The 26,970-nt window shown below is 40.5% G+C and overlaps 1 protein-coding gene across 1 annotated transcript in view; it reads left to right on the plus strand.

The window, feature by feature from the left end:
- LOC137542233 (protein-glutamine gamma-glutamyltransferase E-like) overlaps positions 1 to 14,572 on the plus strand; it is an 84,622-nt gene extending 70,050 nt beyond the window's left edge. The window contains exons 10-13 of the mRNA XM_068263994.1: positions 6,741 to 7,109; positions 9,365 to 9,522; positions 11,852 to 11,985; positions 13,800 to 14,572. Of these exons, the coding sequence (XP_068120095.1) occupies positions 6,741 to 7,109; positions 9,365 to 9,522; positions 11,852 to 11,985; positions 13,800 to 14,160 (1,022 nt within the window). The 3' untranslated portion in view covers positions 14,161 to 14,572. The remainder of the gene's footprint in view (positions 1 to 6,740; positions 7,110 to 9,364; positions 9,523 to 11,851; positions 11,986 to 13,799) is intronic.
- The last annotated feature ends 12,398 nt before the right edge of the window (positions 14,573 to 26,970 follow it).

The raw sequence follows: 26,970 nt of genomic DNA on the forward strand, positions 1-26,970 counted from the left end.
AGGGGGCTGAGGCTGCATTAAGCAATTGTAATTAACCCTTTCTGGACCAGCACCCTCTGCCCCCTTAAGGACCAGAGGGTGCTGGTCCAGCAAACCGCCGCTTCCCGACGAATCGCCGCAACAAGTCCCACAATGCATTGCAGGAGTCTGACAGCCACAGTCATGACTCATAAAGGCAAATGCATTGTGGGATTTGTAGTTCCTTAACAACTGGAGGGCCAAGTTTGCCCATGCCTGGCTTACATGAATGACAGGGCCAGGAGCCAATGAAAACGGCTCCTGCCCGGCTCACAGTGCTCTGCCGTCATAGAGGCGGCAGGGCATCACATTGCGGCGGGGGCAGAGCGGACCGAGCGACGGGGATGGGCGGGGGCGCGCGGTTAATGGGACGTAGAGCGCCCCCTGCCCGCCGTAGATTCATACTCGCTCGGTCCACAGGTAGTTAAGGAGTGCAATAAACGTTGTAAAAAAGAAATTAGGCTGGCAAAGATTGAAGCAGAAAATCAAATCACTAGGGATATCAAATCTAACCCAAAGAAGTTTTACAAGTACATCAACTCTAAAAAAAAAAAAAAGAAAGGTTTACTGTATAGGACTCCTAAAGGATGAGGGTGGGAACTCAATGGTGGATGACCAAGGTAAGGCAGAGTTATTAAATGCTTTCTTTGCTTCTGTCTTCACAAGGGAAACATCACTGTTGCAAATGACAGATGCAGAAGAGTCTTAATCTTCCAATTGTAATATTAAATACTTAAAGAGACTCCGTAACAAAAATTGCATCCTGTTTTTTTATCATCCTACAAGTTCCTAAAGCTATTCTAATGTGTTCTGGCTAACTGCAGCACTTTATACTATCACTGTCTCTGTAATAAATCAATGTATCTTTCCCCTGTCAGACTTGTCGGCCTGTGTCTGGAAGGCTGCCAAGTTCTTCAGTGTTGTGGTTCTGCTATGAACTCCCCCCTCTCTGCACACTGCCTGAGTATTATTTAGATTAGAGCAGCTTCTCTCTTATCTTTTACAAGCTGGATAAATTGTCCTCTGAGCTGGCTGGGCTTTCACATACTGAAGAATTACAGACAAGGGCAAAGCTGTTTGCAGGAAGAAAAGAGCAGCTTGAAACTTCAGTGCATGAGAACAGGGGGAAGGAACACACAAATGATCTCTTGAGATTCAAAAGGAATGCTGTATACAGCCTGCTTGTGTATCGATGTATTTTCTATGTGTGGACACACTGTACATCAACCTACTTCCTGTTTTGGTGGCCATTTTGTTTGTTTACAAACAAACTTTTTAAAACGGTTTTTAACCACTTTTAATGCGGCGAGGAGCGGCGAAATTGTGACAGAGGGTAATAGGAGATGTCCCCTAACGCACTGGTATGTTTACTTTTGAGCGATTTTAACAATAGAGATTCTCTTTAATGCTGGAAAAAGTGATGGCAAGACTAAATTAATTAAAAATAGACAAGGCACCTGGCCCGGATGGCATGCATCCTCGTGTCAGAAGGGAAATAAGTTTAGTTATAGATAAACTCCTTTATCTTATCTTTTGTGATTCTCTTGCAACTGGCAGAGTTCCCAGTGGATTGGCGTACAGCCCACGTTTTCCCATTATTTAATAAGGGCAAGAAATTAGATCCGGAAAATTATAGACCTGTAAGCTTAACATCAGTTGTATGCAAACTATTTGAGGGGTTACTAAGAGATACTATACATGACTGTAACATCTGAAACTTGGCGGCTGCGGATACGCAGGCTATACCAGCAGCCGCCTTTGTTCCCTGTTCACAGGCCTTATCCGTCCCGGCGGCGTCCAGCACGCCGGGAACGGCATTGTCTCTTGCTCATAGGGTCTCTGTATCGCGCGGGCACACGCAGAGACAGGACCTTTATGCTGGAAGAAGGCGCGTCAGCTGACCTGCCGGTCGGCTGACGTCAGGAGTGACTCGCGCCGCTCGGATTGGCTGATTGCTAGGGGGCGTGGCTTTGGGCTCTCCTGGGCTTCTTAAGCCTTCACAGATCATTGGCAACTTGTCTGCTGTTGCGAATACACTAGTGTTAGCGCTCAGACCTAGTGAGGTTCCTGTTGATGATAGATGTATGTGCAGTGTTTGTGATATACATCTATCTATAGTTAGAAATTATTACGTTGTACTCTGATAACCTGTGCACAATTCTGGCTACTCTCTGACCTTGCTATTGCTAAAACGATTCTGTACCTCTGCCTTTCTGACTTAAGTTGCTGAACCTCTGCCTGATATTAACTACTCTCTCGCCTGCCGATGTTGTACTATCTCTACCTGCCTGTTATCGAACCTTGCCTGTCTGACTACTCTACTCACCAGTGGGCCCTTGCCACTGGTGAGGTGCTCTAGCTATTAGAACCTAGCAGCCCCTCTGGTGAGGTTCAGACTTACTTGCATAGCTCCAGTGACTGATAGTACCTTGCCAGCTCCTCTGGCAAGGTCTAGTTAAACTATTCAGTCATTTGTGCTGCTAGTACCTTACCAGCTCCTCTGGCAAGGTCTAGTTAAACTATTCAGTCATTTGTGCTGTTAGTACCTTACCAGCTCCTCTGGTAAGGTTTAGCCAAACTTCGTTAATTCTTTCATTATTAGTACTTTGCCAGCTCCTCTGGTAAAGGTATTGTTATTTGTGTTGGTAGACCCTACAGCTCCTCTGGAGAAGTGTATATTGTTGCACCAAACACCACACCTTACTCTCAGCTAGCTATACTAGTATTATTGGTGATACTGCAGATCACCACATAATCAGGTATAGCGTCTGTATTATTGGTGATTCTGCAGATCACAAATAATCAGACGTCTGAGTTGCAGCACCCAATCGTTACAATAACTTCATAGTAGAAAATAATCTTATTTCTCAGCATCTACATGGGTTTACTAAAGACAGGTCCTGTTTGACTAACATGCTCAGCTTTTATAGGTAGTGAGCGCTAATGTGGATATTGGGAATGCTGTAGATGTGATATACTTAGACTTCGACACTGTTCCCCACAAAAGTCTGGTGCAAAAGTTGAGGATGCAATGACTGGGGAAGAGTCTGTGTGTATGGATAGGGAACTGGCTAATGGACAGAAAACAAGGAGTTGTGGTCAATGGATCATACTCAAAATGGGTGACTGTTAGCAGTGGGGTCCCACAGGGGTCTGTACTGGGTCCAGTGATCTTCAATTTATTTATTAATGATCTAGTAGATGCAGTAGAAAGTAATGTTGCTATTTTTGCAGATGATACAAAATTGTGCAGAATCATCAACTCTCAGGGAGATAGTGACATATTGCAACAGGATCTGGATAGGATGGCTATATGGGCATTGACAACAAGTTACATAATCGTATTCAATACCAAGCCACTGCAGCTAAAGCTAATACAATTTTGGGATGCATTATAAGGGAAATAAAAACTGGAGATGCTAGCATAATATTGCCCATGTTTAACTCCCTAGTAAGGCCACATCTGGAATATGGAATTAGTTCTGGGCACCACATTACAGGAAAGATATTGCAGTTTTAGAGCAGGTGCAGAGACACGTAAAAAAATTGATATGAGGGATGGAAGGTCTCATTTCCCAAAAGAGGTTAGATAAACTGGGTTTTTTTTAGTCTAGAGAAAAGACGCCTTAGAGGGGATCTAATTAACATGTATAAATACATCAGAGGGCAATATAATAGCTTGGCGGATGAGTTTTTTGTCCCTAGGCCTTCTCAAAGGACTAGAGGACATGATCTGCGCATGGAGAAAAAAACGTTTTAGCCATTTATTTAGGAAAGGGTTCTGTACAGTAAGAATGATTAAGATGTGGAATGCATTGCCACAGGAAGTCATTATGGCAAACTCTATACCTGCATTCAAAGGGGGCTTAGATGTTTTCCTTGCGTTGAAAGACATCCATGGCTACAATTACTAGGTATTGCTCAGTGACGTTCATCCAGGGATTGTATCTGATTGCCATCTGGAGTCAGGAAGGAATTTTATCCCTTTTGGGGCTAATTGGACCATGCCTTGTAAGGATTTTTGTCTTCCTCTGGATCAACAGGGATATGTGAGGGTGCAGGCTGGTGTTGTACTGTGTTCTCTGCTTGAACTCGATGGACGTATGTTTTTTTTCAACCCAAATAACTATGTAACTATGTAACTGCCTATTGCCAAACTACACTATGCAGCTATCAAGCTCCTGGAACTTAGATTAAGCACTGAGACGATGAAAGTCATCAGTTGGGATTTTAGATTAGGCTTAGGCACCATGTTGGAGGGTTAGAGGGACCCTGAGCTGTGCCTTAAAAAAGGAAACCAGACTTACCTGGTGCTTCCTCCAGCCCACCGTAGCCCGTGAGCTCCCTGGCATCCTCCTGTCCCCCTCCGCTGTATAGCAGCTGTGTCTTCACGCCGGCCACAGTAAGAGCCCTGTGCATGTGCAGTTTGGTTTTTAGAGAACCGCGCTTGTGCAGGGCTCTTGCGGTGGCCGGCGTGATAATGCGATGGCTACACAGCGGGGAGAGCACGCGCGACTTTACCCGAAGTTGGCGCATTACCGGAGCCACAAGTGGGACAGTAGAGGGGTCAGGAGGATGCCGGCGACCTCGTAGGCTATGGTGAGCTGGAGAAAGCCCCAGGTAAAACCGGTTTTCTTTTTAAAGTCACAGCTCAAGGTCCCTTTAAAGGACATCCAAAGTGAAAATAAACGGATGAGAAAAACAATTGTATCTATCCTCCTTCTAAAAATGACTTTTTTAGATTTTTAGATACCCCACAATTTTATCTTATATTATAATCTAGTTTTTATTGTTTCGTTGTTTCTGCTCAATCATACCTTCAAGTATGCTACAGCACAAATCTATGAATTATTGACCCTTTTTATCTCTTTCCTGCTCCAGGAAGTCTTTTACTGATAGGAAAGCATTTTATGGGTGTAATCACTTATCAGTTAGGGTTCTGCTATAGTCGTACCCAGTCCCAACCCGGATAGAAACTGTCATTTGCATACCTGATATTTAACTCTTTCAGGCAGAGAAAGAAAAAAAAGGAACACAGCCTAGTTATTTGTGTGCTTGGCACTGTACATACACATGTCTATCTCATCATGTCACATGTCACCTCGGTTGTCCTTTAAGGTGGCCATACACCAATTGATTTTTCCCGTCAATATTTAGCAAATGCAATTACTCTCATCAAATCTGCTAGAACTAGATTTTATACTGAAGAAAGTGCTGATGATTAGCCAATCACTGACCAATTTTAACCATTTCCATGTACTATGAAGTCAACAGACATTGAATACTATGGGCCGATTGTGTAGGAAAACCCTCATACTACGTGGAGTTGGTAAAATTGGCCAATTCACCAATCATAATTAACAGTGTGTACCAGGCTTAAAGGACAACTGTAGTGAGAGGTATATAGAGGCTGCCATATTTATTTCCCCTTAAGCAATACCAGTTGCCTGGCAGCCCTGCTGATCTATTTAGATGCAGTAGTGTCTGAATAACACCAGAAACGAGCATGCAGCTAATCTTGCCTATTCCGACATTAATGTTGGAAACACCTGATCTGCTGCATGCTTGTTCAGGGTCTATGGCTAAAAGTATTAGAGGCAGAGGATCAGCAGGACAGCTAGGCAACTGGTATTGCACAAAATGAAAAAAAAAACATGGCAGACTCTCTACAGTTGTCCTTTAAGGCTGGAAAACCATGAAGAGCCTAATTGATACAGGAAACCTGATTTTTTAATTAATGAGAGATTGTCTGCTATTGGGTTGAATTTGCAGCTCTCATCTGGGCCACATCAGAATATAATGAAGATTGCTGAAAGTTAATGGATTTATGCTTATGTTGTAGCATGCACACTCCCACAGATAAAGTATTTTTACAATAAATCCATGGGTTTATTACGAACATACTGTATGTTATATAAGCAAATTAGGTGTTGTTAACACGATACATAGATTAAGTAAAGCCCAGTATGAAAAAAGATGCAAGGAAAAAAATGGCCGCTGGTAATACTAATGGTAGAATATTGGTAATGTTGCCGTACTATTCCTGACAGTAGAGCACTGGTAATTATACCGATATTCTATTATCCACTAAAGTAGAATATAGGTAATTTTACAGGTATTCTACTAACCCTCTGTACTACTCCCTATCTATGCCCATTCCCCACCTACTCCTAACACTGCTGCAGAAATCGGGCCAAATCCACAGTTTCTCGCATGAAAATCGTGCGGGGAAACTGCCATAGGGGATAATGCTGCCGCTGTACAAATAAATTGCCTTAGCGGTTCGGTTGACATTGCGGTATTTTTCTGTGCGGGAGGCAGCAAATACCATAGCATTCGGCTGCATCCTCATACAGGAAGGAAGTGCCGCCAAGCTTCTCGCAGGATGCACGGCGACTAGTGGAAACGGGCCCTAAAGCCAATAAGTAATTAATTACCAGGCCAGTAATTAAAAAGCCCCGAGTCTGGTGAAAATGTAGCCAAACTCTGATTAACGTCTGCTATATAGCCACTGGAAAATTCCGTACACAACCACCTCCACTACCATACACGCTCCACCGCAGGTCTCCTTGTCAGGAGCCTTAGGCGCCTCTCTGACATCCACTATTTTTTTTTGGGGGGGGGGTGCCAACAGCAACAGCTATTTATAGCTGCTATTTTAATTGCAGAAACTTTTTAAAAAGAGCATTTATTTTAACTGTTAACAATTTTCTCTGTTTTAGGATCTGATAAAGAGAGAGCTGTTTATCTGAAGGCTCGTAAGAAGCTCATAAAAATGGGCATCATTAATAAGGATGATGCAAATAAACGAGGCATTGGGAAGAAACGCCGCAAGAAGAGAAATGGCGAGGTTGACTCCACTGATCCTTGGGATGAAAAGAAGGAAAGTTTAGACATTAAAGGGAATTTCGATCTGACATCCTCTGCGGCATATGGTGATGACATCAGCTTAATGCTAACACTTACAAATACCGGCAAAAAGACTGAGAAGGTGAAAGTAAAATTAAGTGCATCTTCTATTTCGTACACCGGTCGGCCAACAGCCGAGTTATTTTCAGATCAGAAGTCCGTCACATTGGCCTCCAAGAAAGGTAATGTTATTCTGTGTGCAATTCCATGCATATATCAACCCTCCATCAAACCTAAAAAGTAATGCTGGGAATAATACACAATGAGAGTTTTCAGCAGATTGATTGTCCGATCGATTTTCCATTCATTTTTTTCTGATCGATTTCCATTCACTTCAATGAGAGATTGAACAGAAACACGATTGAAAATCACATCGGACCTGTCAGAAATTATCTATGGAACCATCTATCTGCCAAAATACCTCATGGTGCATTTCCAGCATAAGTAACGGAGAGCCTGATTTACTAGCGCCTAGGGTTCTTTTACACTTAATGCGATGGTATGCGTTAGTTCGCGTTGGTAGGCGTTTTTTCCATAGCAGTGCATTGTAAAAAATATTTCTGTTAAAACGCGTATATTGGTCACTGTGCCATAGGAAAACATGGACATTACTTAGAAAATCTTTCAGTTTTAACTGAGAGCAACTGATTAAGTGTAAAAGTGGCCTTAGAAAGCTCCAGTGGCATTTTACATTAAAGTGGTAGGAAATTCAGCATTTCTTCTTTGCTCTAAAATAATATTTACAGCATAAAATCTACTACACAGCTCTTTCTTCTCCAACAGAAAGCTTTAACATTATTTTTTGTTTACATTCCATTGTCTGCTACAATTGGTATACTTTCCTAGCTGTGCTGAAAATGAGCTCTCTCTGCTGTAGAAGCAGAGAGCTGAGAAGTAATCACTAGATAGATGTTATTATATAAATACAGCAGTTATGCAAGAAAATGCACTGGCAGCTTTCAGAGCAGATGAACTGTACTTTGGGAATCTAATTTGTAAATATACTTTACAAATATGGTAACTTCATGGGTAATAAAAAGTAGAAGGGTGTATTTTTGTTGAATGTTATGTCAGAATTTTAAGCCACTTTAAAGAGGAACTCCAGTGAAAATAATGTAATAAAAAGTGCTTCATTTTTACAATAAATATGTATAAAAGATTTAGTCAGTGTTTTCCCATTTTAAAATATTTCATCTCCCTGATTTACATTTTGACATTTATCACATGGTGACATTTTTTACTGCTGGCAGGTGATGTTAGTGGAAGCAGATGTGCTTCCTTTGGCCTAAAAAGATTGGACACCCCTGCTTTAGATGAAGGCTTCTTGTAATAGAGGCTAAAAAAGCAGCTTGTCCTCAAATCCTGTAAGACTGGCTGCTCTGTCTACTGCGGGTGGAGAATCCAGAAGAAGTAGGCCTGTTGTGGTCCAGATTGGGAAAACAGTGGAGCAATAGTAGGAGTCATGGCTTTGCAGGGTCTTCCACTCTACACTTCAGGACTGTGTGGCAGCCAAAATCTGCTGTTTGCTGTGTCCTTTGCTATTCTCCAAACCTAAATCCAGGATTCAAAGTGACAATAAAGATACTGCTCCTCTATGGTCTGAGTGACTCAGCAGTGAAAACATCTGAGAAGATTCTGTGTCAACAGATGCCACGGTCACACTTTAAGCTGCATTAGCAGGACAGCTACTACTTTGTGTAGGTGATTTTGAGATGGAGGTTAAAGGAAACCGAGTACCATTTTTAACTCTCAGGGCAGCTCAATAGCAAATTAAAAATGCATGCCATTTTACCTCAGAATCCTTCTACTTCATCCTTCCTCCATCGGTCCACAGGTCACAAGCAACAGAAGATGGAAGGCAGATAAGGACTCTCAAGCCCACAAGCTTAGGTCAAACAAACCCATTAAGCATTAGGGAGAGCAATGAGTCTTCCCTATGATGCCTCAACCAGATAACATTAGTCACACAGTGAAAAAGGAGGAGGGGGGGGGGGTAGGGTTGGTGTCTAACATCTCAAAAAATGGCTGCCATTTCCGTTATTTGAAACTAGTAGCTGCTAAGATCCCTTTAAAATGGACCTGAACTCTTGCGCAGGACAGATGAAAAACAGAGAGGAATGTAGACTATATGTATTTAGAGAGTTTAGCCTGTTTAATTCTTTTGTTTAAAGGTTATTATGCTGTTGTGTATCTTTTAGAGCAGAGAGGACATTCTGAGTTCAGGTCCGTTTTTAAGATGCTTTGCGAATTCTGAAGATGGTCCAGGAATTTCCACGTGAGAGTTTGGTTTCAGGGGTTGTGTTTATAGCTCAATGACTGCTAGGAGTTACTGATCTTTGCAATGGTTCATCAACACTGTTCAGTAATCCAGGAAAAGTTCTCTATCTTGACTAAAAAACAATTAATGAAATCTTAAGTGTTTGTTCTTCTTTCACAGACGTAAAAATCCCAGTGAACCTCCTTGCCTCAGAGTATGAAGAGGAGATGATAAATCACAATCTCATTGAAGTTGTTGCTCTGTGCATATTAAATAATAATAAGAAAATGCTGGTTCGGAAAGTGGTATCTATTGATAGACCTTCTCTGCAAATCCAGGTACAGAAGACCACGGAATGGGCTGTCAAAAGTGTTGAAATCAAATTCAACTTTAAAACAAGTATTTCCATGAGCATATTACATCGACCAAAATATGTATCACATTAGTATGATTAGGGTTAGAAGCTGTAACGGACCTCCTCCTGTGTATATAGAAAAGTTACTGTTCTCCCTTATGCCCTACACTAAAGTTATGGACACATGCTGTACTAGTGTCACCTGTCAGGATAAGCTCGATCTTTCAAGTGAAACTGTGGTATATGAGCTACATACAAACACAACCCATAGCTATAGCTAACATGTGGTGTTCATCCTTCATCGTTATGATACTCTATGTCAGAATAAGATTAGCCACACTGTTGTAGATGGTTGGTTCCTGAACACAACACAAGTCATGGGTCTGTTTCTATGGAGAAAAGGGGGGTGGGTGACATAACAATGAAGCACCTTCCAGTGGGCGGAGTAAGGAGGGGAACAATGCACTTTGGGGTGGCTGTTAATCGATCTGGCATCCTGGATCTTCCATGGCACTCATTACCTCAGATTGATAGAGAGCCAGGCAGTCATCTGCAAGGGGGCGGGGCTGCGCACAAGAAGCCGGCACAGTTGGAAAAAGACCCAGTCATTATATTTACATTCATGAAGGCCAATCAAAGGCTTTGGATTTCAAAGCATCTCTACTAAAAATATCATAAATGATCTAGGAAACCTGGACTGGATTATGTTTTAATTGCTGTTTAGAGATGTCGCGAACCTCCGATTTTCGGTTCACGAACCCCGTTCGTGAACGTTTGCGGAAGGTTCGGTTCGCTTGAACTTTCGCGAACCGCAATAGACTTCAATGGGGAGGCGAACTTAAAAATTTTGAAAAATTTCTGCTGACTGCAAAAATGATAGAAAAGATGTTTCAAGAGGTCTAATACCTGGAGGAAGACGTGGTTGAGTGAAATACACATCAAAAGTCCCAGAAAAAAATCTGGATTTAATACAAAGCAGTGTTTTATGATCAGAAATCTCATTGAATGTTCAATTGCAGGCCTACACTGCTTTATGATTATGACACCAGGAATCCCTCTCTCCCTCTCCCCCTCGTCTTCCAGGGAATTGTAGTATTTCAAAAGCCAGTTTACATACCGTGGCTGGGAATTGAACCCAGGTCTGAGTGTGTGGTAGGTAACTCACTTAACCACTATACAACCAACCAACACTACATGCTGAAGCCAGCCTAGCATGTACCATTATAATCAATCCAAGAGAAAAATGTGCTTGCTTAAAGGAATTCTATCAAATTTTCTCTATTTCTGTAAGCATTATAAATCAATTTGCCAACAAAAGTAAGAATAAGCACAGCATATATTTTTGCTGTGCAGCCTGTCTTTGTCTTTATTTAACTTACTGTAGGTGTCCCCTGAGAACTGACGGCGACGGGGAATTGGGGCAGTTCATTTTTGCAAGAGGGGAATCCTCTTGCTGAGTATAGCTGTAGTTTACTCTATTCTGATACACAGCAGTGAGTTATAAAGCACACGATTGGCTCATAAAGTTACTGAGAGGAGCCTTCTCTCACTCCTAGTCTGACGGAGACTGCTGAACTGCGTGATTGTTTCTACACAACGTAAACATATGACCTGAAGGAGGGCGCCGTCATTGCTCTGAAGAGAAGCCGTAGAGGAAGATTTATTATGATAATAAATCTTCCTCTACGGCTTCTCTTCAGAGCAATGACGGCGCCCTCCTCCAGGTCATATGTTTATGTTGTGTAGAAACAATCACGCAGCTCAGCACAATCTCCGTCAGACTAGGAGTGAGAGAGGGCTCCTCTCAGTAACTTTATGAGCCGATCGTGTGCTTTATAACTCACTGCTGTGTGGGGAGCATCAGAATAGAGTAAACTACAGCTATACTCAGCAAGAGGATTCCCCTCTTGCAAAAATAAACTGCCCCAATTCCCCGTTGCCGTCAGTTCTCAGGGGACACCTACAGTAAGTTAAATAAAAACAAAGACACACTGCACAGCAAAAATATATGCTGTGCTTATTCTTACTTTTGTTGGCAAATTGATTTATAATGCTTACAGAAATAGAGAAAGTTTGATAGAATTCCTTTAAGGATTTGTAGCATGTCAAAAGCCAACTCACATTGGCTGGGAATAGAACCCAGGCCTACCGCTCTGTAGGCTGCTATCCTAACCATACATTAGTATGTTGTTTTCATAATGCCTGGTGAAAGGTATGTGCTCTGTCTGTGCACATACATTTTATGATATTTAGTGAATACATCCCAAAGTGTGTTCACGTATGTGTGTATTTGCTTTATTTTCTTTCTACAGGTCCATTCACTTGCCTTTGTAAATAAGCCATTGGGAGTGGAGATTACCTATACAAATCCTTTATCTACTGTCCTGAGTGATGGTGTTTTGGCACTTGAGGGGGGTGGTTTAATCCACAGGAAAATGAAAAGAAAGTAAGTAATCTCTATCACCCACTGTAAAACTGTCAAATGGGTGAACTGTATGAAGCCAGAGCTAGTGGCATAGGTACAGAGCCATGGGCCCAGTTCTAATTTCACACTGTACCTCTTGATCTGCTCCCAAATGTGGTCTAGGATATAGATCACACTGTTCAGATGCCATTTGCGTTTTATGTTTGTTTGTGTACTAATGGTCCAGTGCATCTTATAGTCTGAAAAAGTATTTAAAGTGCAGTGCTACACATCTATTTACATGTCCCAAAAACTCAATGATTTGCCAAACATAGAAAGAAAGGAAGCTTACAGGGTACATGAGAAGGAGGTAATGTGTTCAGCTTCAGCCTGCTGCCACCGATGCCCGCTGCCACCAATGATTGCAGGAGGGGGAGCGCTGAGAGGAGAGCCCGAGGTGGGGGGGGGATTCCCCCCCTCCCCACCGATCTGCCACACTCTCCTCTTATGCTGTGACCCCCTCCTGCTCCCCAAAAGTCCCTGAGCAGGCCCTGGGGGCGGATTTTTTTTTTTGCAGGGGGGCCCAGGGATTTCTAGCTACGCCCCTGCACAGAGAGAGAAACATTTGCAGGGTAATCAGTAATAAATGCAACAGCCAGACTGATAAACCCGTCTCATCGCAGCGCCTCTACAACTCCCCTCTGTAAAGCTTTCAACTGGCTCCCTATCTGCTTCAGGATCAACTTCAAAATTCTGTGCTTGGCCTACAAGTCGGTCGCAGGACCTGTCTGACCTACATTTCCGATCTTGTCCACAAGCACATACCGGCCTGAAAAGTACCTAAAAGTTGGTGAAAAAGTTCTCCCAAGATTATTTTGAGTATTTTCTTGCTTGCTGGTGGTTTGAAGGGCATTTTATGACAAGGTGTAAAAATATCAGCTAGGAGAAAACTCCAGAGAAAAATTGAATTGCATATGTGCCATAGACTGATGGGAACGCCCACAAAATAATTTAGCTATTTATCCCTTAAAGCGGAATATAACCCTGCATTTCAACTTTGCTCTAAAATATTATTTACACTCAGCATATTATATGCAATCAGCATTTTGTTTACTAGACCAGCATTGGAAGGGTTACACACAGAGCTTTAGGGCCCGTTCACACTGCACGCGTTTCCAGCCGCGTTTTGGAAACGCGTGCAGGTGGCCGACACGCACGACATCAGACATTGCATAGAGTGCAATGTCTGATGTTCACACTGCATGCGTTCCGGACCTGTGCGGTCCGGGAACGCATGCTGCACGCAGATTTTGCTAAAACGCGTGGCTGTCCCATACACTTTTCAGTGATGGGATCAGCCACGCAACGCACACAAATGCGGATGGCGTGCGTTTGTACGCGTTGTGTTTCCGCATGCGTTCCACACGCATGGCCATCCGCATTTGTGATCTGAACGGGCCCTTAAAGTTCCGGGGATAGAAATGCAGACGCATCCGAAGTTTAGATAGATACATTTAAGTAAACACAATGTAACAAGTGGCGAATGTTACACACTCTCTGGCTGTCCTCCAGCTCCTGCACAGTCAGAGAGTGTGTGTCACATTCCACACTTGTTACATTGTGTTTACTTAAATGTATCTATCTAAACTTCGGCTGCGGCAGCATTTCTCTCCATGGAACTTTAAAGTTCTGTGTGTAACCCTTCCAATGCTGGTCTAGTAAAAAAAAAATTCTGGTTGCATATAACATGCTGTAAATAATGTTTTAGAGCAAAGTTGAAATGCAGGGTTATATTCCGCTTTAAGAGATGTACAAATGCATGAATGTTATTGTAATTTTATTGCTTTTGCTTGCAGAGTTCCAAAGTTGGATCCCAGAGAGACACGCATTGTGGTGGTAAACATTACTCCTCATCGGCGAGGTAAAAACCAGCTTGTGGTGGAACTTACCTCCAAAAACTTCCCAGCCATCAAGGGCTTTCACAGCATACATGTGTCAGACGTATCAGAGAAACGTGGTGAAGATGTGGAAAAGAGACGTGGTGAAGGTGTGGAAAAGAGACGTGGTGAAGACATAGGAGAGAGACGTGGGGAAGATGTAGAAGAGAGACGTGGTGAAGATGTAGAAGAGAGACTTGATGAAGATATAGAAGAGAGACTTGATGAAGATATAGAAGAGGGAGAAGATGAGGAAATGCTGATAACTTTATTTGACTGAAATGATAAATGTAACAGAACTTACTTACTTAACTTACTTTCGGAGGCACTGTAGGGAATTATAGTTTTATGAATTAAATTATTCCGGATACTGACTTATGGTAATTTCCCTGGTTTCAGCATCAGAAACACTTCCTAAATCAATATATATATGTTACTGTACACTGGTATTTAACAGTGATGATTGTAATCAGCTGATTACGATTACGTAAAATTATGTGTACATTTTCGCAATTACGCCCATACGTAATTTATTTACGAATTGTTAATACCATCGATTTTGAATAATTATTCGTAATTATGAATGAATTTACGAGTAATTTCGTGCCGACTTTGGCAGTGAATAGCAAAGCGCCCATACAAGCTATCGCTACCAAACAAAAATACTACATTTGTTAAGGAGAAAAGTGGGTACACACCAAAAAAAGAATTGTAAAAAAAGACCTTGTAGTTTTTGAGAAAATCGATTTTAGAAATGCAAAGAAAAATGGTTTTTAAACTTTTTAAACTCAAAAAAAAAAATCCAGTTTAAAAACCATTTTTCCTTGTATGTTTAAAGAGAACCAGAGATGAAGCACCCTCTTGTATTTTACCTTATAAATCAGTGGGAACATGACAGTAAACACCTAATCTGCCCTTTGTTTCATTGTTCTCTGTGTAATCTTAATGTTATCACCTCTGATAAGAATCCCCGACTGAGAAGTCAGGCTGCTCCGTCTAGCTTTGCTACAGAAAGATTATAGCTAAGTCTGTATTCTGTGGTGTTATTTCAAGCCCAAGCCTGCCCCCTTGTGGCTTTGCTATAATGACTCAGCAATAATCATTCCCAGCAAAGCCAGATTTAATTGCTCAGTCTGGGATTCTTGTGACTGCTGAAACAGACACTTTTAGCAGTGAGGGTGAAACAGAGAGCATGGTAAGTGTTTTCTCTAATGTTCTTACTGATATACATGGTAAAATACACAAGGGTGCTTCGTCTCTGGTTCCCTTTAAAATTGATTTTCTCAAAAACTAAGAGGTCTTTTATTACAATTCTTTTTTTGGTGTGTACCCACTATTCTCCGTAACAAATGGTATTGGTAGCAATAGCATGTAATAGCTTTGCTATTCAACACCAAATTCGGCACAAAATTATGCGTGCATATAAAATTAATAACGCTTTTCAAAAAATGTTGCATTATGATTACAATGCGTATGTGCGAATTACGATGCGTAATTACGCATAGACGTAATTCCTGTTCATCACTGATATTTAACCGTGGCCTCCCAGTGATGTTTTGCCTAGGCTGTTTAGCTACAGAGAATTCTGTGAGACCAGGCATTATTTTCACTGGCTTCAGAATTCTCAGAAACAAGAATTCCGCAGAGCTGCACCTGACAGGACTAAAGATGCCAGCACCTGTGATACATTTCAGAATGTAAATCAAGGAGAGGAAAGATTTTTGAAAGGGAAAACACTGACTAAATAACTTATTAAAGATTATTGTAAAAAAAAATAAAATAAGCTATTTTATTCATGAAAGAGAATCTGTATTGTTAAAATCGCACAAAAGTAAACATACCAGTGCGTTAGGGGACATCTCCTATTCCCCTCTGTCACAATTTCGCCGCTCCCCGCCGCATTAAAAGTGGTTAAAAATAGTTTTTAAAAGTTTGTTTATAAACAAACAAAATGACCACCAAAACAGGAAGTAGGTTGATGTACAGTATGTCCACACATAGAAAATACATCCATACACAAGCAGGCTGTATACACCCTCCCTTTTGAATCTCAAGAGATCATTTGTGTGTTTCTTTCCCCCTGCAGTTCTCATGCACTGAAGTTTCAGGCTGCTCGTTTCTTCCTGCAAACAGCTTTGCCTTTGTCTGTAATTCCTCAGTATGTGAAAGCTCAGCCAGCTCAGAGGAAGATTTATCCAGCTTGTAAAAGATAAGAGAGAAGAAAGAAGCTGCCCTAATCTAAATAATACACAGGCAGTGTGCATAGAGGGGCCTGGAAGGGGGAGTGCATAGCAGAACCACAACACTTTAGAACTTGGCAGCCTTCCAGACACAGGCCGACAAGTCTGACAGGGGAAAGATGCATTGATTTATTATAGAGACTGTGATAGTAGAAAGTGCTGCAGTAAGCCAGAACACATTAGAATAGCTTTTGGAACTTGTAGGATGATAAAAAACAGGATGCAATTTTTGTTACGGAGTCTCTTTAAGTTGTTTTCACTACACTTCCACTTGATACCTGCAGAAAACAATCTTAACTGATATTTAATGTGCAACCAACCAGAATTCATTCCAAACTAATTTGAGTTTAGTCACTTGTTAAAATACGAGTTGCTATAGGTTATATAACAGACTTTGCACAACACCAATGTCTCCTGATGCTGTCGCACTAAAACCATTGGTCTATTATGAATTATTGGCACTGTATTTATAAGATGTACATTCAATAGATTCTAGACTGAAAATATTGATGCTGTTCTATGCATGTTGTAAGCTATATTTTCAGGAGTTCTTTAAGCAGCCATACATTTATGTACTTAACCCTTTAGCAGCCAATTTATTTAAAGGCTTGCAAGTGCTCCAGGCCAATTTATTTTAGCACTTTTTTATTTCTTCATTTGTTACATTTTCTTGCTTCTAATTAGTACTGCTGTAATGTGTATTTATGGTGACCTGTCACTAGGGGGCAGTGTGAGACAATAACAGAGGACTTCTGTTTTCATTTCTATATTTTCTGATAGGGAGATAGATCAAAGCATTCCAAGAATTTACAGCACAACGAGTTCTGCTGACTGAGGTCAAAAGAAATGCACTTATCTCAAATGAGATAACTCCTAATGAGAAACTGCTAATGGACTAAGTGCTTATAATAAATAGATGTAAATGGACCACTACTTATCTTGACATAAAAATAATGTATGTAATAAAGTATTTTTATTTTTTTAAGTGTAAAGCAAAGAACATGCCTTTTGAAAGAGATCTGTACTTAAAAATGTATGTACAATGATCATGCTACTCCCCAGTAGATCTTCTTAAAGTAAACCTGAAGTGAAAATAAACTAGTATACAATTGTATCTGTAGACCTAGATGACGTTTTTTTTTGTTTTATCTGAATGACAAGTGTTGCTTAATGTTTTACAAATCTGCCTTTCTCTTGGTCTGAGTTTCTCTGCACATTGCATGAAGTCACCGATAGGAAGGCAGAGGCCAGAGGATGCCTAGTGCCTGCAGCAGCAGTGAATGGAGGGCGGCTGACCGGCTAAGGGTGAGCAGTTTGTTTGTCACGGACTCGTAGCCAGCCAGCTAGCGTGTTATTGTGTTAAGCTGCAGCATGTCATGTTTATGTCTCCGAAAAACAAAAATATCCGTGCGCAGCTCCACACACACCACACAATCCTGATAATGCTGCCGATTTCAATTGATGCCTCAATGTCAATTAATAAATCTCAAATAAAAAGTCTATAGTAATCAGCGCAATAAAAAGTTTCTCAATCCTTTTCACTGTGACTTGTAATCTTCTCAATCCACCACCACGCCGCTTGTGAGATCACTCACCAGCTCCTTAGATCATACTAAATGATCATATGCGTACAGTCAATCAATCAGCCCGTCTGGTCATATGTGGGCTCTTCACTGCCGCCTCCTCAAATCCTCAAAGGTAAAAAGCATAAACAAGCTCCACATAGCGTAATCCAGTTCACTTTAAAAAAAAATTTATTCCATTAAAAACACAAGCTGTTACACTCACGTGTCAACAATGTATGTCTATGACAGGCATACAAGTAAGCGCAGGGTTTGTTAAGATAGCGGGCAGCGTCCGGCTGATTCCTCCACGCAATACCGCCGTCCAGCTGACATCCGCGCACCTCCGCAATCCCTCACGCGTCCTGTAGCTCCTCCCCAACCGGTTTCGTCCACGTGACTTTCTCAAGGGGTCAAATGTCACGGGCTACGGCGCTTCCCTTTATAGCTATAGCGCGTCGCGCCCACCAGCTTACTGCGCCTGCGCCTGCCCGTTTCCACAATACTGTTATACATCACAATAAAAATACATCATAAAACATTACATAATATGTATTATCCTGGATTCTTCACATATTACAAGTACTTCACAGATTGAGAACCTCCATTCATCCCTCATTCATACCACTCACTCATTTAAAGAAGAACTCTAACTAATCAGTAGCTATAAAACAATTCATGTTATATTCCATATTCAGTCCTTCCGGAAACATAGTTCTTAACCTCAATATCCATTTGGTCTCCCGCTTTAGCAACTCCCTTTCTCTATCTACTCCCCTCCAATGATTATTTATATTCTCCAATACACAATAATTAAGGCCAGAGCAATCTTTCCCATGGGCTTCCAGAAAATGTAAAGGTACCTTATGATCTTTATGCCCTTTTTGAATTTTATGGACATGCTCATATAATCTTCTTTTAAAAGACCTAGTAGTTTGACCCACATACTGAAGCCCACAAGGGCACTCCAGCATGTAGATCACATACTCAGTGTTACAACTAGATAATAGGATAACAGAGGCGCCAATAGGATAAAAAACACTAAAAGAACTTAAAAACCCATTTTGGTAATAGAGGAGGCAGTGGTGGACTCACCCCCTCCAAGCAGAACACACGACTGTGGATTTTCAGTCAAAACAATTTTATTGGATACTCCAAATAAAGTGCAACGCGTTTCACGGGATACAAACCCGCTTCATCAGGCAATAACAGATAGGAGTAAACAGCTGTAACAGAGACAATAGAGTAAATGAAACTGTAGTGCTTTGGCAAAATTCATTCTGATTATTCGGACATTGATTTGGCTATGAATATATTTCAATAGTGGCATAAAAATATGTTGCATAAATCTGCATGCATATGCATGAACCTGTGTTTGAAGTACATGCAATCAACAGAGAATTGTGGTATACAATAGCAAAGATTATTGGGGGGGTGAAAAAAAAAAAAAAAAAAAAAGTGCATACCTATACATAAACCTGTGTTCGACAAACATACAATTGACAGAGGATTGCGGCAGGAATTAGTATCCAAACTATTGCTAGTTTTAGTGGAAGTACGAATCGCACAGTGAATTATACGTTTAAATTAAATAAAATATATATATTTTGTTGCATAAATTTGTATGCATATACATAAACCTGTGTTCAAAATACAGTTGACAGAGTAGATGGGGTAATGGGCAGGATTCAATGGGAAAAGGCCACGGTGGACAGGAAGTGCATTCATTTGGCTATGAATATACCTCAAGAGTGGCATAAAATACGTTGCATAGATTTGCATACCTATACATAAACCTGTGTTCGACAAACATACAATTGACAGAGGATTGTGGCAGGAATTAGTATCCAAACTATTGCTAGTTTTAGTGGAAGTATGAATCGCACAGTGAATTATACGTTTAAATTAAATAAAATATATATATTTTGTTGCATAAATTTGTATGCATATACATAAACCTGTGTTCAAAATACAGTTGACAGAGTAGATGGGGTAATGGGCAGGATTCAATGGGAAAAGGCCACGGTGGACAGGAAGTGCATTCATTTGGCTATGAATATACCTCAAGAGTGGCATAAATTACGTTGCATAGATTTGCATACCTATACATAAACCTGTGTTCGACAAACATACAATTGACAGAGGATTGTGGCAGGAATTAGTATCCAAACTATTGCTAGTTTTAGTGGATGTATGAATCGCACAGTGAATTATACGTTTAAATTAAATAAAATATATATATTTTGTTGCATAAATTTGTATGCATATACATAAACCTGTGTTCAAAATACAGTTGACAGAGTAGATGGGGTAATGGGCAGGATTCGATGGGAAAAGGCCACGGTGGATAGGAAGTGCATTCATTTGGCTATGAATATACCTCAAGAGTGGCATAAAATACGTTGCATAGATTTGCATACCTATACATAAACCTGTGTTCGACAAACATACAATTGACAGAGGATTGTGGCAGGAATTAGTATCCAAACTATTGCTAGTTTTAGTGAAAGTATGAATCGCACAGTGAATTATACGTTTAAATTAAATGAAATACCATAGCAAAGATTTGTAACCGAGATTAAGCTTATATAAAATGACTACTGAATATGGAATCTAGTAATTAGAACCAATATGTAATAGTACCCAAAAGGTATTAAAATGTGCCTGTAGAGGTAAAGGAAAGATAGGACTTACCATCTGCCAGTATCATCAACACTGAGCGCCTCTGTGCTGGTTGAGGACGCTTTAGCATGTTAAATAGAGGAGGTAATGGACGGGAGCCAATGGGAAGATGCCACAGTGAATCAGGAAGTGACGTCAGGAATGAGACAGCAAAAAAATTAGATGGACTGTGTGATGTGCCGTTAAAGTCGCACCAGCAGTGGATAAGATGTATGGGAAGGGTGCGCCGATAACTGTGCATTAAATTAAAAGAAAAAAGGGTGTGTGTTTAAGTAACATAGGTGTGCACATGTGCACTAATGACCCAGGTAGCCATCTTAGCGGAGGCACAATTGTAAGAAGCAGTAACAAGCTGCCATATGTGTGGCAGAGTAGTATTGATAAATAAGAGGGGTGGCTGGGCGCCCTCTAGTGAGCAATTTCAGAATAGTATGTGTAGGTAATTAAAAATAGTGGTTGAGCGATGTGAGGATTTTAATGCACACTTTTGGTAAAGTAAATCATTTAGGTACCTATAAATCTGTACAGTATGAAGGTAAACAAAAATAGACAAATGCATTATGGAAATGGTGAACATTAAATTCAAAAGCATACAAAAAACTGATAAGTGTTGCATATTAATTATGAACATTATGTTTGTAAATTGCAAAGATTATGGAAACGCACACTGTATTGTCAAGTAGTAACCATAAAATCAATATTTAAAACATGATATAACATATAATAATAAAAAATGATATATGAAACATAAAAGATAGATAATAAAATATGGATTAGATATTACAATTAAATTCAATTCAGACAAAATATAGCACGTAAAGTAATAAAATCTGATAATTATTGCGCTAAAAAGAGAGGACTAGCTAAAAGGTATAACGGATATTTGGGATAGGATCAGTATATTTTTTCCAAGACTTCATTGAGCCCTTCTGGAACCAGTGTCTTTAGCGTCTGGATCCAGTACATCTCGAGTTTTTTGAGTTTGTTATGAGCATCAGATTCTGTTTCATTAATGGTGTCGATTAAAGTGATGGTGAATGTGTCAGGGTTGCTATGGTGCTCGGAGTGAAAGTGACGTGAGACACTGTGCATGGGGTATTTATTCAATATGTTTCTTTTATGTTGGCCAATGCGGCTACGGGCTATTTGTGTGGTTCTGCCAACGTATTGGAGACGGCAGGCACAAGAAATAACATAGATAACGAAGTTTGATTGGCAGGAGATGAATTTCTTGATTGGATACTGTATGTTGGTGATGGAGGAACTGAAGGATGGGGTGTTAGTTACAAAACAGCATGCCAGGCAACGTGGGTGATTACATGACCAAGAACCAGGCATGGACGGGGTTGGGTTGGTGACAGCTTTAGTATGGTGATTTCGTAGTCGACTAGGGGCAAGTATGCTTCGGAGGTTTGGTGCCCTCCTATAGGTGATGAGAGGTTTGGGTGGTAGGATGGGTCTGAGAAAGGGGTCCTGTAATAGAATCTCCCATCTGTTGTTCAATATAGTTTTTATGCCCTGATGTTCTCTACTGTAACGAGTAATGAATCTGGGGGGTGGGTTGTTATCAGTACTATTCGTAGGAAGTGGGTGAGATGATGTGGAGAATTTAGCCTTATGGCACGCATCACGGATTAATTTTTTGGGGTACTTCCGGGCAGTGAATTTTTGGGTAAGTAATTTAGATTGCATTTCATAATTATGAATATCAGTACAATTTTTATGGATTCTCCTGAATTGGTTATATGGTGTGTTTTGGGTCCATGGTCGGTAGTGGAAGCTTTGGAAATGGATATAATTATTTGAGTCAACAGATTTGAAAAAGGTTTTAGTTTTGATTCGATTTTGTTCAATAAAGACGGTCAGATCAAGAAAATCGATGGAGTTGGGGTGGTGCTGAGAGGTAAATTCCAGGCCCGCTTTATTGGTGTTGAGAAATTGTAAAAAAGATGGGATTAATGTAGTGTCGCCTTTCCAGATGAAGAATAAGTCATCAATATAACGTTTGTACAGTACAATGTTGTTCTTAAATGGATTATTATGTTGTAAGAGTTGTTGTTCAATTAAGCCCATGGTAAGGTTGGCGTAGGAAGGTGCAAATGAACTGCCCATGGCTGTGCCACTGATTTGGTGATAGAAACTATCTTGGAATGAGAAAATGTTATTGTTTAAGATGAATTCCGTGCATTGTAAAAGAAAGTTTTGTTGTATGACTGGCATGTCAGGATTGGTGGAGAGGAAAAACTGTATAGCAGAGAGGCCGAAGTGGTGTGGAATATTGGTATAAAGAGAAGTGATATCACATGTTAACCAGTGGTAGTCAGAGGACCAGGTGATGTCAGCTAACAGTTGAATGAGGTGTAGGGAATCTTTGAGGTATGAGGGAAGTTGTACTACTATAGGTTGGAAGTGTTTATCAATGAACCGGGAAAGATTGCTGGTCATGGACTCAATGCCTGCTATGATCGGTCTGCCTGGTGGTTTATGGAGATTTTTGTGTATTTTAGGCAGATAATAAAAGAAGGGGGTTTTTGGGTGGAAGTTAATAATGAAGTTTCTTTCGTTCTTTGTGATGATGTTATTAAGTAATGCTTGATCAATGAAGTCTTTCAGGATTTTGTTGAGTGCAGATGTAGGGTCAGAGGTAAGTTTCTCATAATGTTTCATATCGTTTAGAAGTCTAGCAGATTCTTCCAAGTAGTCAGGCCTATTTAAGATTACAATCCCACCGCCTTTGTCGGCTGATTTTATAACAAGGTCTGGGTTTTTTAACAGGGTTTGGAGTGCTCGTCTTTCTGGATAGGTAAGGTTGGGTTTTATGGTGTGGGTATGTGAAGGAAGGTATTGAAGGTCGTCTAGAACCATGGAGTAGAAGGTCTGAATGAAATTTCCTTTGGATGCTGTAGGGTAAAAACGTGATTTGCCTTTAAGCTGGGTTGTGATGCATTTTTCAAGTAATATTTCATCGGAATTAGAGGGGACTATCGGTAGCTTGTCGTCGTCTGTGATGATTAATGGAGTGGATGTCAGGAGGGATTGGTTCTTTTTTATGGCGAAATGTCTTTTCAATGTAAGTTTGCGTATGTATGCATTCAAGTCAGTGAAAAGTTCGAACATGTTTGTGGAGTTCACCGGACAAAAGGATAATCCTTTTTCCAACAATGAAATTTCATGTTGAGTTAGGTTATGATTGGAGAGATTGAAAATGCATTTGATGGACTGGGTATCGGATGTTGGCCGTGTTTGGTTTTTATTTTTATTTTTCTTTCTACCCTTGCCCCTGCAGCCCCTCTTCCTAGGCTTGGGCAGTGGATACATGGTGTTAGTTACAGGGGGGGTTACGGTTAGGTGGTTGTTGGGCTGAGGAGTTGAGTAGTTAGTACATTCTGTGAGAGGGATTTGGGGAGTTCTAAAAAAGAATTTGACAGGTTGGTTTGGGGTTTGTTGTTCAGGGTGGGCGCTGGGTGGGATAGAACACTGAGGGGCTGGAAGAAGGATTTGATGGAAGTTTGTACAACATTAGGGGCAGGGTGAGGAGGGGACTGTATGGATCTAATGGTCTGTGGTACAGTGGATTGGGGATTGGGAGAGAGAGATTTGTTTGGTGAAGATAGGACAGATTCACAAGTGCTCACCTGTGATGCCCTAAGTTCTGTTAGGGAGGATTCGAGCAACTGTAGTTCAGTGAGGTTTTTTTTTCACCCCCCCAATAATCTTTGCTATTGTATACCACAATTCTCTGTTGATTGCATGTACTTCAAACACAGGTTCATGCATATGCATGCAGATTTATGCAACATATTTTTATGCCACTATTGAAATATATTCATAGCCAAATCAATGTCCGAATAATCAGAATGAATTTTGCCAAAGCACTACAGTTTCATTTACTCTATTGTCTCTGTTACAGCTGTTTACTCCTATCTGTTATTGCCTGATGAAGCGGGTTTGTATCCCGTGAAACGCGTTGCACTTTATTTGGAGTATCCAATAAAATTGTTTTGACTGAAAATCCACAGTCGTGTGTTCTGCTTGGAGGGGGTGAGTCCACCACTGCCTCCTCTATTACCAAAATGGGTTTTTAAGTTCTTTTAGTGTTTTTTATCCTATTGGCGCCTCTGTTATCCTATTATCTACATCAAGTCCACCCTTGGTGGAGGGTTGTACCCTTCCTTCTTCAACTACAGAGAGCGACTTTTTAATCCTGAGTGGGGTCAGGACAATCTCCCCACCTGCTTTGACAGTGGTTGCCTACTTGGTAACCCTGGTTTGTGAGTATTAAATTAATATTATTACTCTATCAATTATACCTTACCAGTACATACTACACTATATTGGGCTCTTGGTGTTCTCTCTTTTTCTCAGTGTTACAACTGTAAGAATCACTCATTTTAAAAGTTTCCCCTGTGCAATTGGATCTAAAATGATCCTGGAACAATTTTGGACTTCTAGTATTTCTACATCCAAAACAGTCTAAACACTTAGTGAAACCTTTCCGTCCCACTGCATTTTTTATTGGTTCATTAATCACACTTTTAATGAGCCTGTCCTTAACATTAGGAGCTTTCCTAAAAATCATTTCTGGCCTATCAGGCAACTTATTCTCCAAAATCTTATCCATTTTCAAAATTCCCCAATGTTTTTGCAAAATTTGCTTAATCTCCTGATGCTGTACATTATACTGAGTAATCATTGGACAGAAAAACTCTTTTGCCTCTTTTTTGCTTCTTCTTCCATCTTCCTTCACTAACAACTGTTTCCTGTCCATTTCTAGAACTTCATCTCTCTGTTTTATCAAAAAGTCCCCATCATAACCTTTTTCCTTAAACCTGTCTGTTAAAATCATACTTTGCTCCAAAAAATCTTCTTCACGCGTAGCATTCCTCCTAATCCTACAATATTGATTCTTAGGGATATTTTTTATCCAAGGATCATAATGGCAACTGGAAACCGGAATGAAACTATTCCTATCTGTTTTTTTAAAAAAGGTACGTGTATTCAACAGTGTTCCCTCTTTATACACTGTGACATCCAGAAAATCAACTTCACTTAAACTATATTGACAGGTGAATTTTAAATTGAGGGAATTGTCATTAATATTCGCTATAAAATTATTCAGGGACCTCTCATCACCCTCCCATAGAAAGAATGCGTCATCGATAAATCTTTTCCAACATTTTAGTTTGGGCCATCTGTTCCCCAAGATTACTGTCTTCTCCCATTCTGACATAAAAATGTTTGCCAGGCTGGGTGCAAACTTTGCCCCCATCGCTACTCCTTTGAGCTGTAGATAAAAATTACTCTCGAACCAGAAAAAATTGTGTTCCAAAGCAAAACAAATGCATCTCTGTAGGAAGACCACCTGCTCCGGTTCTAACATACCATCATCCTCCAATGCTAAATTAATGGCCTGCATTCCTTCTCTATGGCCTATCACCGTGTACAGTGAAGCGACATCTACTGTCACTAAAAAAGTTTGATCAGTTATTCTTAAGGTCTCCAAAATACTCAAAAAATGCCCCGTATCTTTTAGAAAACAGGGTGTTCTCCTCACTAGAGGCTGCAAATAAAAATCAATATACTCACCTAATCTCGCTGATAATGAGCCTACCCCACTCACGATGGGTCTCCCAGGTGGCTTCTGCATGTTTTTATGTACCTTAGGTAAATAGTATATGGTTGCAATTCTCGGGGTTTTCGGTATTAAATACTCCTTCTCTTTTTCTGTCAAAACACCTTCCCTTACTCCATCTTCCACTAGGGATTTAAGTGCTCCCTTGAATCTCACTGTAGGATCCCCCTTTAACCTCTTGTATGTATCCTCATCCTCTAATAATCTATACATTTCCTTCAAATATTCAGGTTTGTCTAGTAGAACAATTCCCCCCCCCCCTTATCTGCTGGCTTCAATACCACATCACCCCTCTTTGCCATAGACTTTAGGGCCATGTCTATATATTTCGGTCTGTATGCCTTTTTAATCCTCAGATCTCTCAAATCATCCATCACAAGTTTCTCAAACACCTCCACACAACCATTATTCTGCAAGACAGGATTAAATAATGACTTGTTGGATAATCCAGAATGTATAATCAAATCCATATCCTGTTCCCCCGTCTTTGTCTTATCTTGATTACAAAAAAACTTCTTTATATTCAATTTTCTCATAAAACACTTGAACTCAATCATAGTATCCACTTTGTTACATTCCTTCGGGGGTGCATATTTTAAACCCAAGTCTAACAGTTTCAATTCCTGTGGGGTAAGTTGAACAGAACTCAAATTATATATTCCTTCCCCTAGGTTCCTCTCATCTTTTTGGCCTTTTCTCCTGTTTCTTCCCCCTCGCTTTCCTCTAAATCGTCCGCAGAACGTTTTTTGGGGGTATGTGTGTGTTCGGTTATTAAAGTCTGCTTGTTCGCCACTTTGTACGGTTCCTTGTGATTTATCTGAAAAGGGTGTCCATTACTGCTACCCTCACCCCCTCTCTCTAATACTTCTTGTTCTTTTTGTAAATCTGCTATGGCTTGCTCTAAAGGTGAAAATCTATTGCCGATAGGGATATGGAATTTGGGCTTCCACCCCCTGTTCTTTGGGGGATCTCCC

Source organism: Hyperolius riggenbachi, chromosome 12 (assembly GCF_040937935.1).
Source record: "Hyperolius riggenbachi isolate aHypRig1 chromosome 12, aHypRig1.pri, whole genome shotgun sequence".
NCBI lineage: Eukaryota > Metazoa > Chordata > Amphibia > Anura > Hyperoliidae > Hyperolius > Hyperolius riggenbachi.